This window comes from Aethina tumida, chromosome 2, assembly GCF_024364675.1.
Source record: "Aethina tumida isolate Nest 87 chromosome 2, icAetTumi1.1, whole genome shotgun sequence".
Classification (NCBI taxonomy): Eukaryota; Metazoa; Arthropoda; class Insecta; order Coleoptera; family Nitidulidae; genus Aethina; species Aethina tumida.
Window position 1 is genome coordinate 36,004,425 of NC_065436.1, and position 12,242 is coordinate 36,016,666.

The 12,242-nt window shown below is 27.3% G+C and overlaps 1 protein-coding gene across 1 annotated transcript; it reads left to right on the top strand.

Annotated features, from left to right (window-relative positions):
* Positions 1-10,181: 10,181 nt before the first annotated feature.
* Positions 10,182-10,562, top strand: LOC126264649 (PBAN-type neuropeptides-like). Its single transcript, XM_049963329.1, has one exon. The coding sequence runs from the start codon at positions 10,182-10,184 to the stop codon at positions 10,560-10,562; it is 381 nt and encodes a 126-aa protein (XP_049819286.1).
* Positions 10,563-12,242: the final 1,680 nt, after the last annotated feature.

Sequence of the window (12,242 nt, forward strand, 5' to 3'; positions counted from 1 at the left end):
ATTGCAGTGATTTGAATTAAGTAAGTAGGCTTAAAGATCGAAAGTTGTGCTAGACCAAAAATAGAAAGTATATTTTGCAAGTCCTAACACAAAAGTTTTCGGGATTAATATTCGTTATATAATTTCGGTAAAAGTGTAACAAACTTATTAATTATATGTGTATATGGATCGAAATTGTTCTTATTATATGTTGCGAGGCACTAAAATTATAAATCAACAAAAAAATAAGTGAAAGAGTTATAAATATAAGAATTCCAATTATAAACTAAACAGATTTCCCACAATTAACACAAATATCTGATTTTGGCATCAGCTTCTAAAAATGTCAGGAATTTTACATATCTCTGATCCCGATGTTGAAGGATTTGAACACACCTGCAATTATAATAAAGGCGGATCGGAAAAAACTTTAATAATTTTCTACAATTAAGTGTGTAGAATTTAACTAATCCATCACAACAATATGTAAATTAACTGTAGTGTCCAGTGTGGAAATATTCCACTCGAATAACTCGAGATTAATCAGTTATAATATGATACAATATATGATAACCATTATAAAATTAATAGCATGCGTGTTAGCGTCAAAATCTAATCTTCGCCGTTTAAATGCAATTAGAGTCTTGTTCGATGAAGAGTTGGTCAGAGATAAATCAATTTCGTAGATGCATTTTCCTTTGTGCTTCGCACACTGTTCTCGAGTCAAGACACAGTTTATTCCATTTTAATTTAAGAGAAAAATAATTTGTTAGAGATGTATAATAATTTATTTTGGTCAAAAAAGGATTAACATATTTTATTTGTCAAAAAATAAATATTTCATTTTAGATTTTTGAAAATACATTAAATTAGACAATTTTAATAAAAAATAGTCAAACACCAACTAGAAAAATAATAAACACAAGTGTCTAGGTAACACCTAAATATTATTAAATTAATAAAACAAGTGTTTATTACCAATTAAAAAAAAAAAAATAAAAAATATCCAAATATTTATTTATTATGTTATTTATAATAATTATGCCATATTTATTTTTTTATTATTATTAAAAACTAATATACAGACTATCCGGCATATTTAATACTAGCCTATTGAGTAGGTTTTGGTCCAAATTAGCCACATTTTTTGTACTGTCAAAATTAGCTGCTGGTCCATAATGCTCTTAACGATTCATAGCATTCCATACTTTTTCTATTGTATTAAAATCTAGGGAGTTTGCCTTCCAAGATTAACGGGGTTATATTGGTTAAATAGGGTAACACAATAGGTAAAACTATGTTGTCATGGTATGAAGCGCATTCAAAGTGGATTCTATTAAAAAAAGTTCGGTTCTTCCTCCATTATTAATTCCTCCCCAAAATCTCAATGTTGTAGCCGTGCGCTAGGTTTCCAGGTTCTCTCTACGTATCCTTCCAGAATCTGGGTGATAGCATCATCAGACATTAATTTTCTTATTTCATATTAAACATCTTGTATATTTTTACATTTTTTAAATTAATACAAGTTCTTAAATGTTTTTAAAAAATTGAAGCAATTGGGAACATATGTACATGTAGTTATTAATTTTTTCATTAAAATTTGAAAAATGTAAATGTCAATAATGTATAGGTGTTTTTTTAATATTTAATTTAATTGTGCTTAATTATACCTGTTGTTTCATTAAAAATAAGAAAGTTATTGATCTTTTAAGATGTACAAATTTAAACGTAAATAATTATTATTATTATTTGGGAGTATTAATATGCCAACTCTTTGTAGGTGGTAACGTTCATACCAAAATTGAACTTTTCAGCATCAAAATTGATGGCTTTAAACACATTTTAGGTAAACCACGAATCCTCAAAATTTTTGAAAAAAATCAATAAGGGAGGACATCTTATAGCTATTATATTTGCAATTACAATTTCAAAATTTAATAATATACAGGATGTTCCACTGAATTTATTTTTTTAAAAAGTAATTATCCTGTCTAAAGAAGTTTTTTTGGAGAAAAGTGCCTAGACAACACCTAAATATTTTTAAATTATTTAATTTTTATTTATTAAAACCAAAAAAACTAAAGTGAAACTATGATGAATTAATAAAAACAAGTGTCTTTTACTAATTAAAGAAATATCCAAATATTTGTTATTATGTTATGTGTGTGAAAAAATAATGAATTAATAAAAAAGTGTTTTTTACTAATTAAATAAAAAATATTTTTTAAAATGATGTTACAACCCCTTCAAAAATTAAAATAATAACACCCACCAAATATCCAAATATTTATTATTATGTTGTTTATAATAATTATGCTATATGTATTTTTTTATTAAAAATTAATATCTGGACGGAGTTCCTCGATTGTTTTCGACCGCCCTACATCAAAATTTGATGACTATTATGTCAATAACACAAAATAAATTGCACCGTTTAACGAGTACCAAAAATAAAATAAATAGTAAAAAAAAATTTGCATTAAAAAATGTGTTAGTTAAACAATGTGATTTTTTATATTTAGTTATCCTTATAATTTATAAGTTAAATTATTTGTTAATTTAATTTAATTTGATTTTTCTGGACACTTTGACTGTGCATATTAAGTCATAATTCTTTAAACTTAAAATATCTTTGCTATTTACGGGAAGTGTCATTAATTTTGTTATTTCGTATTAAACATCCTGTATATTTTTACTTTTTTTAAATTTTGTATATAATGTAAAATATTTAGGTTTAGGTTTATTTTTCTATGTAATTTAGAGATGTAATTTTTGTACACCTGTTCTTATTGATATTTTAAAAACAATTAGACACATCATCCTGAGATTGGAGGCATCAATGTTTTTAAAAATTTGAAGCAACTGAGAACACTTGTACGTGTAGTTATTAATTTTTTCAATAAAATTTGAAAAATATAAATGTTAATAATTAAACCAATCTAAAATTTTTTTAATATTTAATTTAATTGTTATATATAAGAAAGTTATTAATCTTTTAAAATATAAAAAATTAAACACAAATAATAAACACCTCGTACTTGGGAGTACATATTAATACTGGCTCCTTGTAGGATGGTCTTTTTTGGAATAAAGAGGGGAAAATCTTAAAAAAGCGCACTCCTGATGGCATTCGGAGGCAGTGTCGGATTCACACCATGACAAGGTGGATCCATCCTGAGGTAGCATGGTTATTGGTTAACGTGTATATAAATTAACTTTTCAGCATCAAAATTGATGGTTTGTGTGTAAGCTAAATCATCGACCTCTCAAAATTCTTGAAATAAATTAATGTCTCAAAAATAATTAGGTTTAGGTATTGGACATGATCTAGTTATTTTATGTAGAATTAAAAAATTCAAAAATATACAAGATGTTTCACTGAATTTATATTTTTAGAAAGTAATTATCCTGTCTAAGGGAGACATTTTTTTCGAGAAATAATATAATATAAATAATATAATAGCATGCCAATGGGCTTGAAATGAGCTAGACTTCCTCATTTACGTATTGCATAACGAAAATACGAACAGTCGAATTCGGCGCATGCAAATTGGTGCGCAGTTCGCGTCCGATAAACTGATATCGTGACTATCTGGTGACAAAATGATGTATACAGTTCATGCGGTTATGGTGTGCACGTAGTTTTGCATAGCCTAATGGTCGCCAACGTAGTGCACGAATTTGACGTTTTACTTTTTTTTCTCTCAATCCCGGACGGAGGTTAAAAGGCCCCAATTAGGCCGTATTTGTACCGCGATGGGGGTAATTACCCGGTTATTATAAAAAGTACGTGTGCACGATTAAAATTGATTTCATAATGCGAGGCGTTGTTTGGCATTGCACAAGGGCTATAAGTGTGGCATTTAAGGGCGGCGTCGATTCGAACGTGATTTTAATTTATCGCACGGGACGTCGAAACGCTGGTGGCATTCCGAGACAAAGGAGCCGTTTTCCATTTTTGAACGCAACCAGAATAATTTCATAAAAAGGCCTGTCTATCATCGAACAGGCTTTTTAATTGCACGGACAAATTAAAATCCTGTAACTGCATACTTCCGTAGACGAACGAATCCTAAACTACTTCCTTGATTGCCTTATTAACTAACCACATAACAGGTCTTTTTTTTGCCTTTTTCTTAATTGTTATTGGATAAGACCGACTATAAATACTAATTATTTACTTAGCCGATCCTTTTGCAGTTGAGCTGAGTAAGGTTTCAAATTGATTTGATCTGGGAAATAAATCAAACTGTTAATTATATTAGAAATTAATTTGCGGGCTTCGCATTAAATGATATCTGATACTGATTTCATCAAACCAATAACACTGGTTTTCAGCCATTTTGCCTTTTATATATTTCAAGATGATTTATCTATAAATTTTGGCTCCCTAATTACGAAAATCACACATAATTTTTTGTTGCAATTTCGAAAAATTAATTTTGGAATTTACACCGTAGTTCTTGAGTAAAATTTGAGACCTAATTGACCGATTTTGCTAGACAAGCATGTAAATTAAAGATAAATGAATATTCTACAATTGATAATTAAAATTCATAGATCATACTGGAAGTAATATGAATATTTTTAGAGCAACTACTATTACTAATACTAACTAATTATACTTTGATTTGATTATTTTCCTATAAGTAGTACTGCTCTCCTGACCAACGACCAAGGAGAAATAACATAGGAAAAAAAGTTGAACTTCCTGATACACATTTTTTGTTCTCCTTAAATACGTCAACCACAACTCCATATCTACACGAAGGTTCCACGTGAAAAGCAAAGAATTGTGATTTCATCCTCTCAATGTCTTCCTCTGTCTTCTTGAAATTTGACTTTTGGCCTCTCGCCTCTAACTAATAAGTTTAAACTTAAATACTAAAGTTTATACTCGAAGAAATAACTTCAAAGTAATAGCGTCATTATAATATGAATATTTTTACGAGTGCTTTATGAAAAATACAAAAAATCTCAAAAAATATTGTTAAAAAAAATTAACAAAATTTATTGTTAAATAAAATAAAAATAAAAATTTGAACTTAATATTGGGTATTTCCACCTCTACTACGAATAATAACCTCACATTTCTTAATACTCAAAATCTAGGATCAAATTCTTCCAAATTTCTAGAAGACGCTCCACATTGTCTCAGTTATGGTTATTGGAACGGTTAGGCTGGTCCTTTAAGACGTCTCCCAAGAATGTCCCAGATATGTTTATCGGATTAAGGGCGAGCCTGTAGCAGGAAAATGGGTTACAAAATATCTTCCTTAATTCGTCGTATAGTTTCAATACTTAAACCTTTCTACGTTTTCTAACTGAGACTGTAAACTTCCTGTCGTTACAAATCGTTCTCTCAAAGTTAAAAGTCTTAAAGAAACAATTTTGAGCAGGAATTTTATTGTGTCCACCTGGGGGGCGGGGGTTAAGTGAATAGAACCAACTAGAAACAGGCAAATGTTTCCGAAGTTACACTCGTTTTCTAAAATTGATATGTTGTTTATAATATTGGTAGGACAGTAATGGTTTATAAATTATTAATTAGAATTTAGAGAATTAGAATTAAAAAATTAAGTTTATTTAATTAAATTAAAAGAAAATTAAAATTAGTAATATTCATCACAAAAATAATAAAAATAGTAATTTAATTTTATAAACAGGGAAAATTTAAAATAATAATCTAAATTTATTAGTATAGAAAATTAAAATTAAAAAATTACAATTAATCAATTAAATAAATAAAATTAAATTAATAATTTAAATATAGAAAATTAAATTTGTTATTTAAAATTAACTAATTAATTAAAAATGAAGTGTTATTTTCGATTTCAATGCGAAAAATTATAATGGGATAGAAAAGGTAGAATTTTTTTTCCAATTTGTAAATGGGTGTAATTTAAAACTCGTTGGTAAAAATAGTGTATTTTGGATATATGATTCACAAAATTAAAATTAATCAATTAATTCTATAAAAAATATTAGAAATTTAAAATTGTAAAATTCTATAAATCAATCTAAATTTAAGATTTATAAAATTAAAAATTTATTAAACAAAAAATTAAAATTATTAATTAATTTTTTAGAATTGAATTGATTAAAATATTAAAATTAGTCTATTAAATTAAAAAAATAATTAAATTTTTAATTTAATTTTATAAGCAGAAAAAATTTAAATTAGTCTAAATTTATTAGAATAGAAAATTAAAATTCAATCAACTAAATAAAAAAAATAAATAAATAATTTAAATTTAGAAAATTAAATTTGAAATTTAAAATTAACCAATTAATTAAAAATAAAGTGTGATTTTCACTTCCAGTGCGTTCAGTGGGATAGAAAAGGTAGATTTATTTTTTTCAATTTATAAACTAATGTAATTTAAAACTCGTTGCGAAGTGGTAAAAATAGTTTATTTTGGATATACGATACAGTTGTTTTATTGCGGGACAATTTACATGCAAATGGACAAGCCATAAAACATCCGTTCCATAACTTGTACCCGAATTGCGCATAATTGCGTTTTATTGTTGCACGTTCAAATATAAGGGTAGTGTTACATACCCGGCAAGTGGGCAGATGTCGTTTACTCTTACAAATTATTTCCATCATTAGCGATTTTTGCCCGGGCCGGCATAAAACTTCTATGGGTTTTTGCATGTTTATATGGGGACTAAAAATTAATCGGGTTTGAAAAATGCACCATCTGTTTTAATAGTAAAAACGAGAGAAATAATTTCGAACGTAATAAAACAGTTTATGGACGTTGTATTACACGGATAATTACGTAGACGGTTAACTAAATGAGAACTTGACATTGGCACATTCCGAAGGTGTGCGGAATTTTAGAGTCTCCCCGCCTGGACTCAAGACGCGCTCATCAAAGTGACGTGTAATTCCATTTTGAGGTGCACGAGGAAATGCGTCCAACTGGGCCCCGTTCACGGACGGAATGTGGCGAATTTTAAACAAACCAAACACAACAATTTCAACCTTCACGAACCGATCGAGGCACGTTTGCCCGACCGACGACCGGAGACGTCGTGGCTCATCAACAATTAACAATATATTTATCCGACTGTTAAATGCACCGGGGGACGTGTACCGTGTGATGTAGCTACATTGTCACACCGTCACTATCTCTCGAAAAGATTTAAGCTCGTGTTGGCTCGCCGGTTTTAAAACGCCCGCTTCCTGGTAAATAATTTATTTTAAGTAGCCGTCTGATGCATAAATCGCAGGGGAATTTAAATACGGTTCGCCGTTATTAACCCCTGCCCTATTACATTTCAAATGGTTTTTTATTTTGATTTAACTAATATATGTTGTTCCATCACCAACCTCATTAGATACGTATTTTCTACAAAGAAAAGCTCTTAACTTTTTGAACTAAAGCACCTTTATATATAAAATTTAAAGTTAAAATTAACTAACTATTTGAATTACAAAGATTATAATAAAATTAATAATCCCAACTCATAAAATTAAAGTAATAACAATTAAAGAATTAAAATTTTTTCAATTAACTAAAAAAATAATAAAATTAGAAATTTAAATTTATAAACTTCATAAAATTAAAATTAATCAATTAGCTAAAAAATATTAGAAATTTAAACTACTACTAATCAAAAATCAATTAAACAAAAAATTATTATAATTAATTAGAATTTATATAATTTAGAGATTAAAAATTATTCAATTAAATTAAAAGAATATTAAAATTTAACAAAATTTAAAATGTTAAAATTAACATATTAAATTAAAAAATAATAAAATTAGTAATTTAATTTTAGTAGAGAAAATTAAAAATTTAAAAATATTTTTTTTTTAGAAAATTAAATTTGAAATTTAAAATTTACCAATTAATTATGAAAAAGGAATTTATGTACAAAAATTTGAAAAATTTAAATTAATAATTTAAAATAAAAAAATTAAGTATACAAAAATTTAGAAAATAAAATTAACAAATTATATTAAAAAAAAATATAAAGAATAAATAGTAAAATTAGTAAATTAAATTTAAAAATTATAATTATTCAATTATATTAAATAAGTAATATAATTAAATTAATGAACTAAATTAAAAAAAAAATATATTTTCAATTTAAAATAAAAAATTAACTTTACAAAATTAAACAAAAATAAAATTAACAAACAAACAAAAAACATAAATAAGTATAAAATAAATAATAAAATTAGAATATTAAATTTAAAAATTCTAATTAATCAATAATATTAAAAAAATAATAAAATTAAATTATTTTAAATTTATAATAAAAAATTAAGTTTACATAATTTAACAAAATATTAACAAATTAATTAAAATAATAATTTAAATTTATAAACTTAAAAAAATTAAAATTAACAAATTAAATTAAAACATAAAAAAATTAATTATTAATAAAAAAGTTTTTAAATTATAATGTAATAAATTAAAATTAACAAATTAGATTAAAACAAAAAAAACAAATAAAATAAATAATGAAATGAATAATTAAATTTAAATATTATAATGAATCAATAAATTAAGAAAAAATTGTTTTCAATTTAAAATAAAAAATTAAAAAAAATAATTTCAACAAATTGTAAATTAAATTGTGTGTAAAAAAAGATTAAAATATTAATTTAAATTTATAAAATTTAAAAATTTAAAATTAACGAATTGAATTAAAACATAAAAAAACGAATAAAATAAATAATAAAATTAGTAAATTAAATTTAAAAATGATAATTAAAAAATACATAAAATTAGGAATTTGAATTATTAAATTTAAAAAATTAAAATTAAATTTAAAAATATACATAATATGTCAATAATATTAATTTAAATTTGTAAAATTAACTATACTAAAATATTTAAATTTACCAATTATAATAAGAAATTTAAATTTCTTATTATAATAAACATTAACCAGTAAATTAAAAAAATAATAATAAAATTAGTAATTTAAATTTGTGATTTAAAATAATTTATTTCGGCTAGATTAAAGAACAATGTGACCAAATGATTTTTGTTATTAAGTTTACTGACATAAACATGTAAAAAAATGTGTGAAATTGTCAAGAATTGAGAAATACACGGACAAATTAGGTGAAATTTAAATGTTAATTACTTTATTTATTAGTTTACATAATCTATTCATTATATTTAAAGTTAATAATTTCAAAGATATTTAATTCAATATATCACTCCTAGAAACGAAAAACTGAACTATGATATTTTGTTTCAACAAATGGTTACATGAAAATTAAGTATAATTTTTACCAAACGTCTTAAGAAAATTCAAATAATGTGATGATATTTTTAGTCTACCTATCATATGAAGATTTATTTATAAATTTATTCAAAATATTACTTTGGTCGCCAGTTACCAGTTAACTAATCTCGTTCTGAACTCACCTATAAAAAACATTTATTTATTTTGTTTAAAATCTATAAAATATAAATTTATTACCCTTAAAATCCTTTCCTACTGTCTTATCGCCTTTATGTTGATGTGTGTATAACATAGAAATACTAATTTCAGTAATAAAAATTACTATTATTTTTTAATACATTTTCTAGTGTATGCGTTAAATATTGTATTGTAACATTGATGTTTTTAAGCTTAAAGTTTAAAAAATAAAGAGAAATATAAATTTATTCCTCTAAAAATAATTCAATCGCAAGAACATTTTTTTCTCGACAAAAATTAAAATGCTCATGAGACAACATCGTTGGGTTCTATTAAAATGATCACAATCCACCAGAGGTTATGAAATAAATAGAGCCATAATCTAGCTTTTACTTTCCACTACACTTACGAGTATGTATGTCAAAGGAGTTTATCATTTTAAATAATCTTGGCTGCCGTTCGTCTTTTACACACATTTCAAATTACACCATGCATCTGACACTAAAATCTTTATATGTACATAATAGTTATAAAACACCATAAAACAAAATTATAATTTCTGTTGCCAAATGAGTTTGTGTCACACTGAAACACATAAACAAAGTAACACAGTCAGAAATCCACTTAAACCTAACGAAAACAAATGCATTATCCACACACATGTAAATCCTTGTTTGTTAACTCACCAATCATGACCAGCAAATTTCATGTCCCGTAACAATTTATCTGTATCCCCGGGGGTTTTGTTTTCGTGCAAATTCCCAAGTATAAAAACCCAAACGTTCCATCCCCAGGCATCAGTCACAATGTCTCAGTTAGCCCTAACGTGTACGATTCTGATGGCAATGTGCCTGCACATTGTCCTAGCAGCCCCTTCGAACGACGTGACGACGGACAAACGTAACCAGAAGACCGCCAACCAGATGTGGTTTGGCCCAAGGCTCGGACGCAGGAAGCGTACTCCGACGCCCGCCGAAGGCTATTACGACTATCTGGAGGCGGACGAGATCCAGAGCATCCTAGAGGCCATCGAGGGTTCTCCGTACTCTTTGGTGGTGATGAACCCCAACAGGCACAAGAGCCTGAGCTTCGCACCCAGACTGGGTCGAGAGTCGGGAGAGGAGAGCGACGAATGGATGCAAGTCCCCAGATCTATGAAGAAGATGCTGCATCACAATAAGTATTGATAAGTAATGAAATACGTCCATTGTATCTATTTAACTCATTATAACATTAACTAGAAGACGGTGGTTTTATTTATTGATTGACAAAATTTCAAACAAAGGAACTTTCACTGGCTCCATCACGAACGCAAATTGCTCCACTTAAGAAATATGGATGATTTCATTATTGGCTTAATTAAAAAGTTTACGAACTGTTTTATTATTTGTCAGTTCCAGTCTGTGGGAAACAATGAGCCGAATAATCTATGGGCGATCTTAAATCGCTTGCATAACGATTTTGTGCATCGTTATGGTTCTTTGATGGACGAACATTGTTCTCGATTCAGTTTTGTTTCGCAACTGTCGATGTGATGGCTTTGCTTGATCGTAAACATGCACAGGCGTATTCCACTTCAAATCCACTGCTCCGTTTTGATTATGATTTTATATTTTGATTGAAATGATAAAAAAATCCCTGGCCAGTGGCTATAATTACATAAACTTATTAATATCTATTAAAAATCTGAATTGTAGTACTTGAATTAGGCTCCAGTATATATAATGTTTATTGTTCTTTCTGTTATTCTTTTGCCCATTATGCCGTTGGTCAATTTAATTTAATTTTTTTTCGTTGGATAAAGTTATAGCATCTTTTTACTTTATAGTGTAAAATAGGGTGATGGTTTAATATAGTATGAGGATGCTTCTCTGTTTCTGATGTAGGCTTCCTTCACCATCATTCAAACAACAATTCTTCCACATATTGAAGATACGATGCCGAATTATGTTAATCGAAATATGAACCATTTTAATTAATATATGTTATGAGAAACAAACTTATTTACATCGGTGAAATAGAACTCTGGGGCAGTCTGAAGGAGTTTTGTGCAACATTTTGGTTTTTAAAACATTTTTTATTGTCGAAATATTTGAAAGTGGTGATCACCTGCTAAAGGTTTGGAACATATGACGGATGAAGAAGCCTTATGTACCTCAGTTTGTTCAACTGACGTGAGAATGAGCATTATCATGAAGAAGAATTTACCCCTTCCTGTTGACCAATGCAGGACACATATCCACAATTTCTCGTTCATTTCATCGGTTTATTGGCACACTTTCAGCACCGTAATTATTTCAGCAATATTCAGAAACTTGTAATGGAACATGCTGTCTGCAGATCATCAAACAGTAATAAACAGGTGCAATTTCGTTTTTGGGAAGCGTTTGAAAGTCAGGTTGCAGTCCAACCATTGTACTGAGTATCGCAGATTGTGGTATAGTATGTACTTTTTATCACCAGTCACAATCCAATTGAGAAACAGTTCAATTACGATGCGAAGATTATTAGATGACTCCTCATAACGTTACCAATCAATTTATGCGGCACCCATTTGTCAAGCTTTTTAGTAGTATATGTTACGCCTAATTCAGTAGTAAGCTCTCGAACAGTAGAGAGTGAATTAGTTTCAACTAAAACACTCAATTACTCGTTGTCTATATCAGATGAAGCTCCAAGAAATTATTGTACCACCTATAATTTTGTAAATAAATTTTTCTATTTATGTTAAGTAAGTACATTGTTTGTATTAATTTTGAAACACCCTCGTTAATGACTTTTAAAAAGGATGTAAGTATCTAGAAATTTAACTCTTGATGAGTGTGCCCAAGAGGTTGTTTTAGTGGAAGAAGGTTGGAGTTACCGCC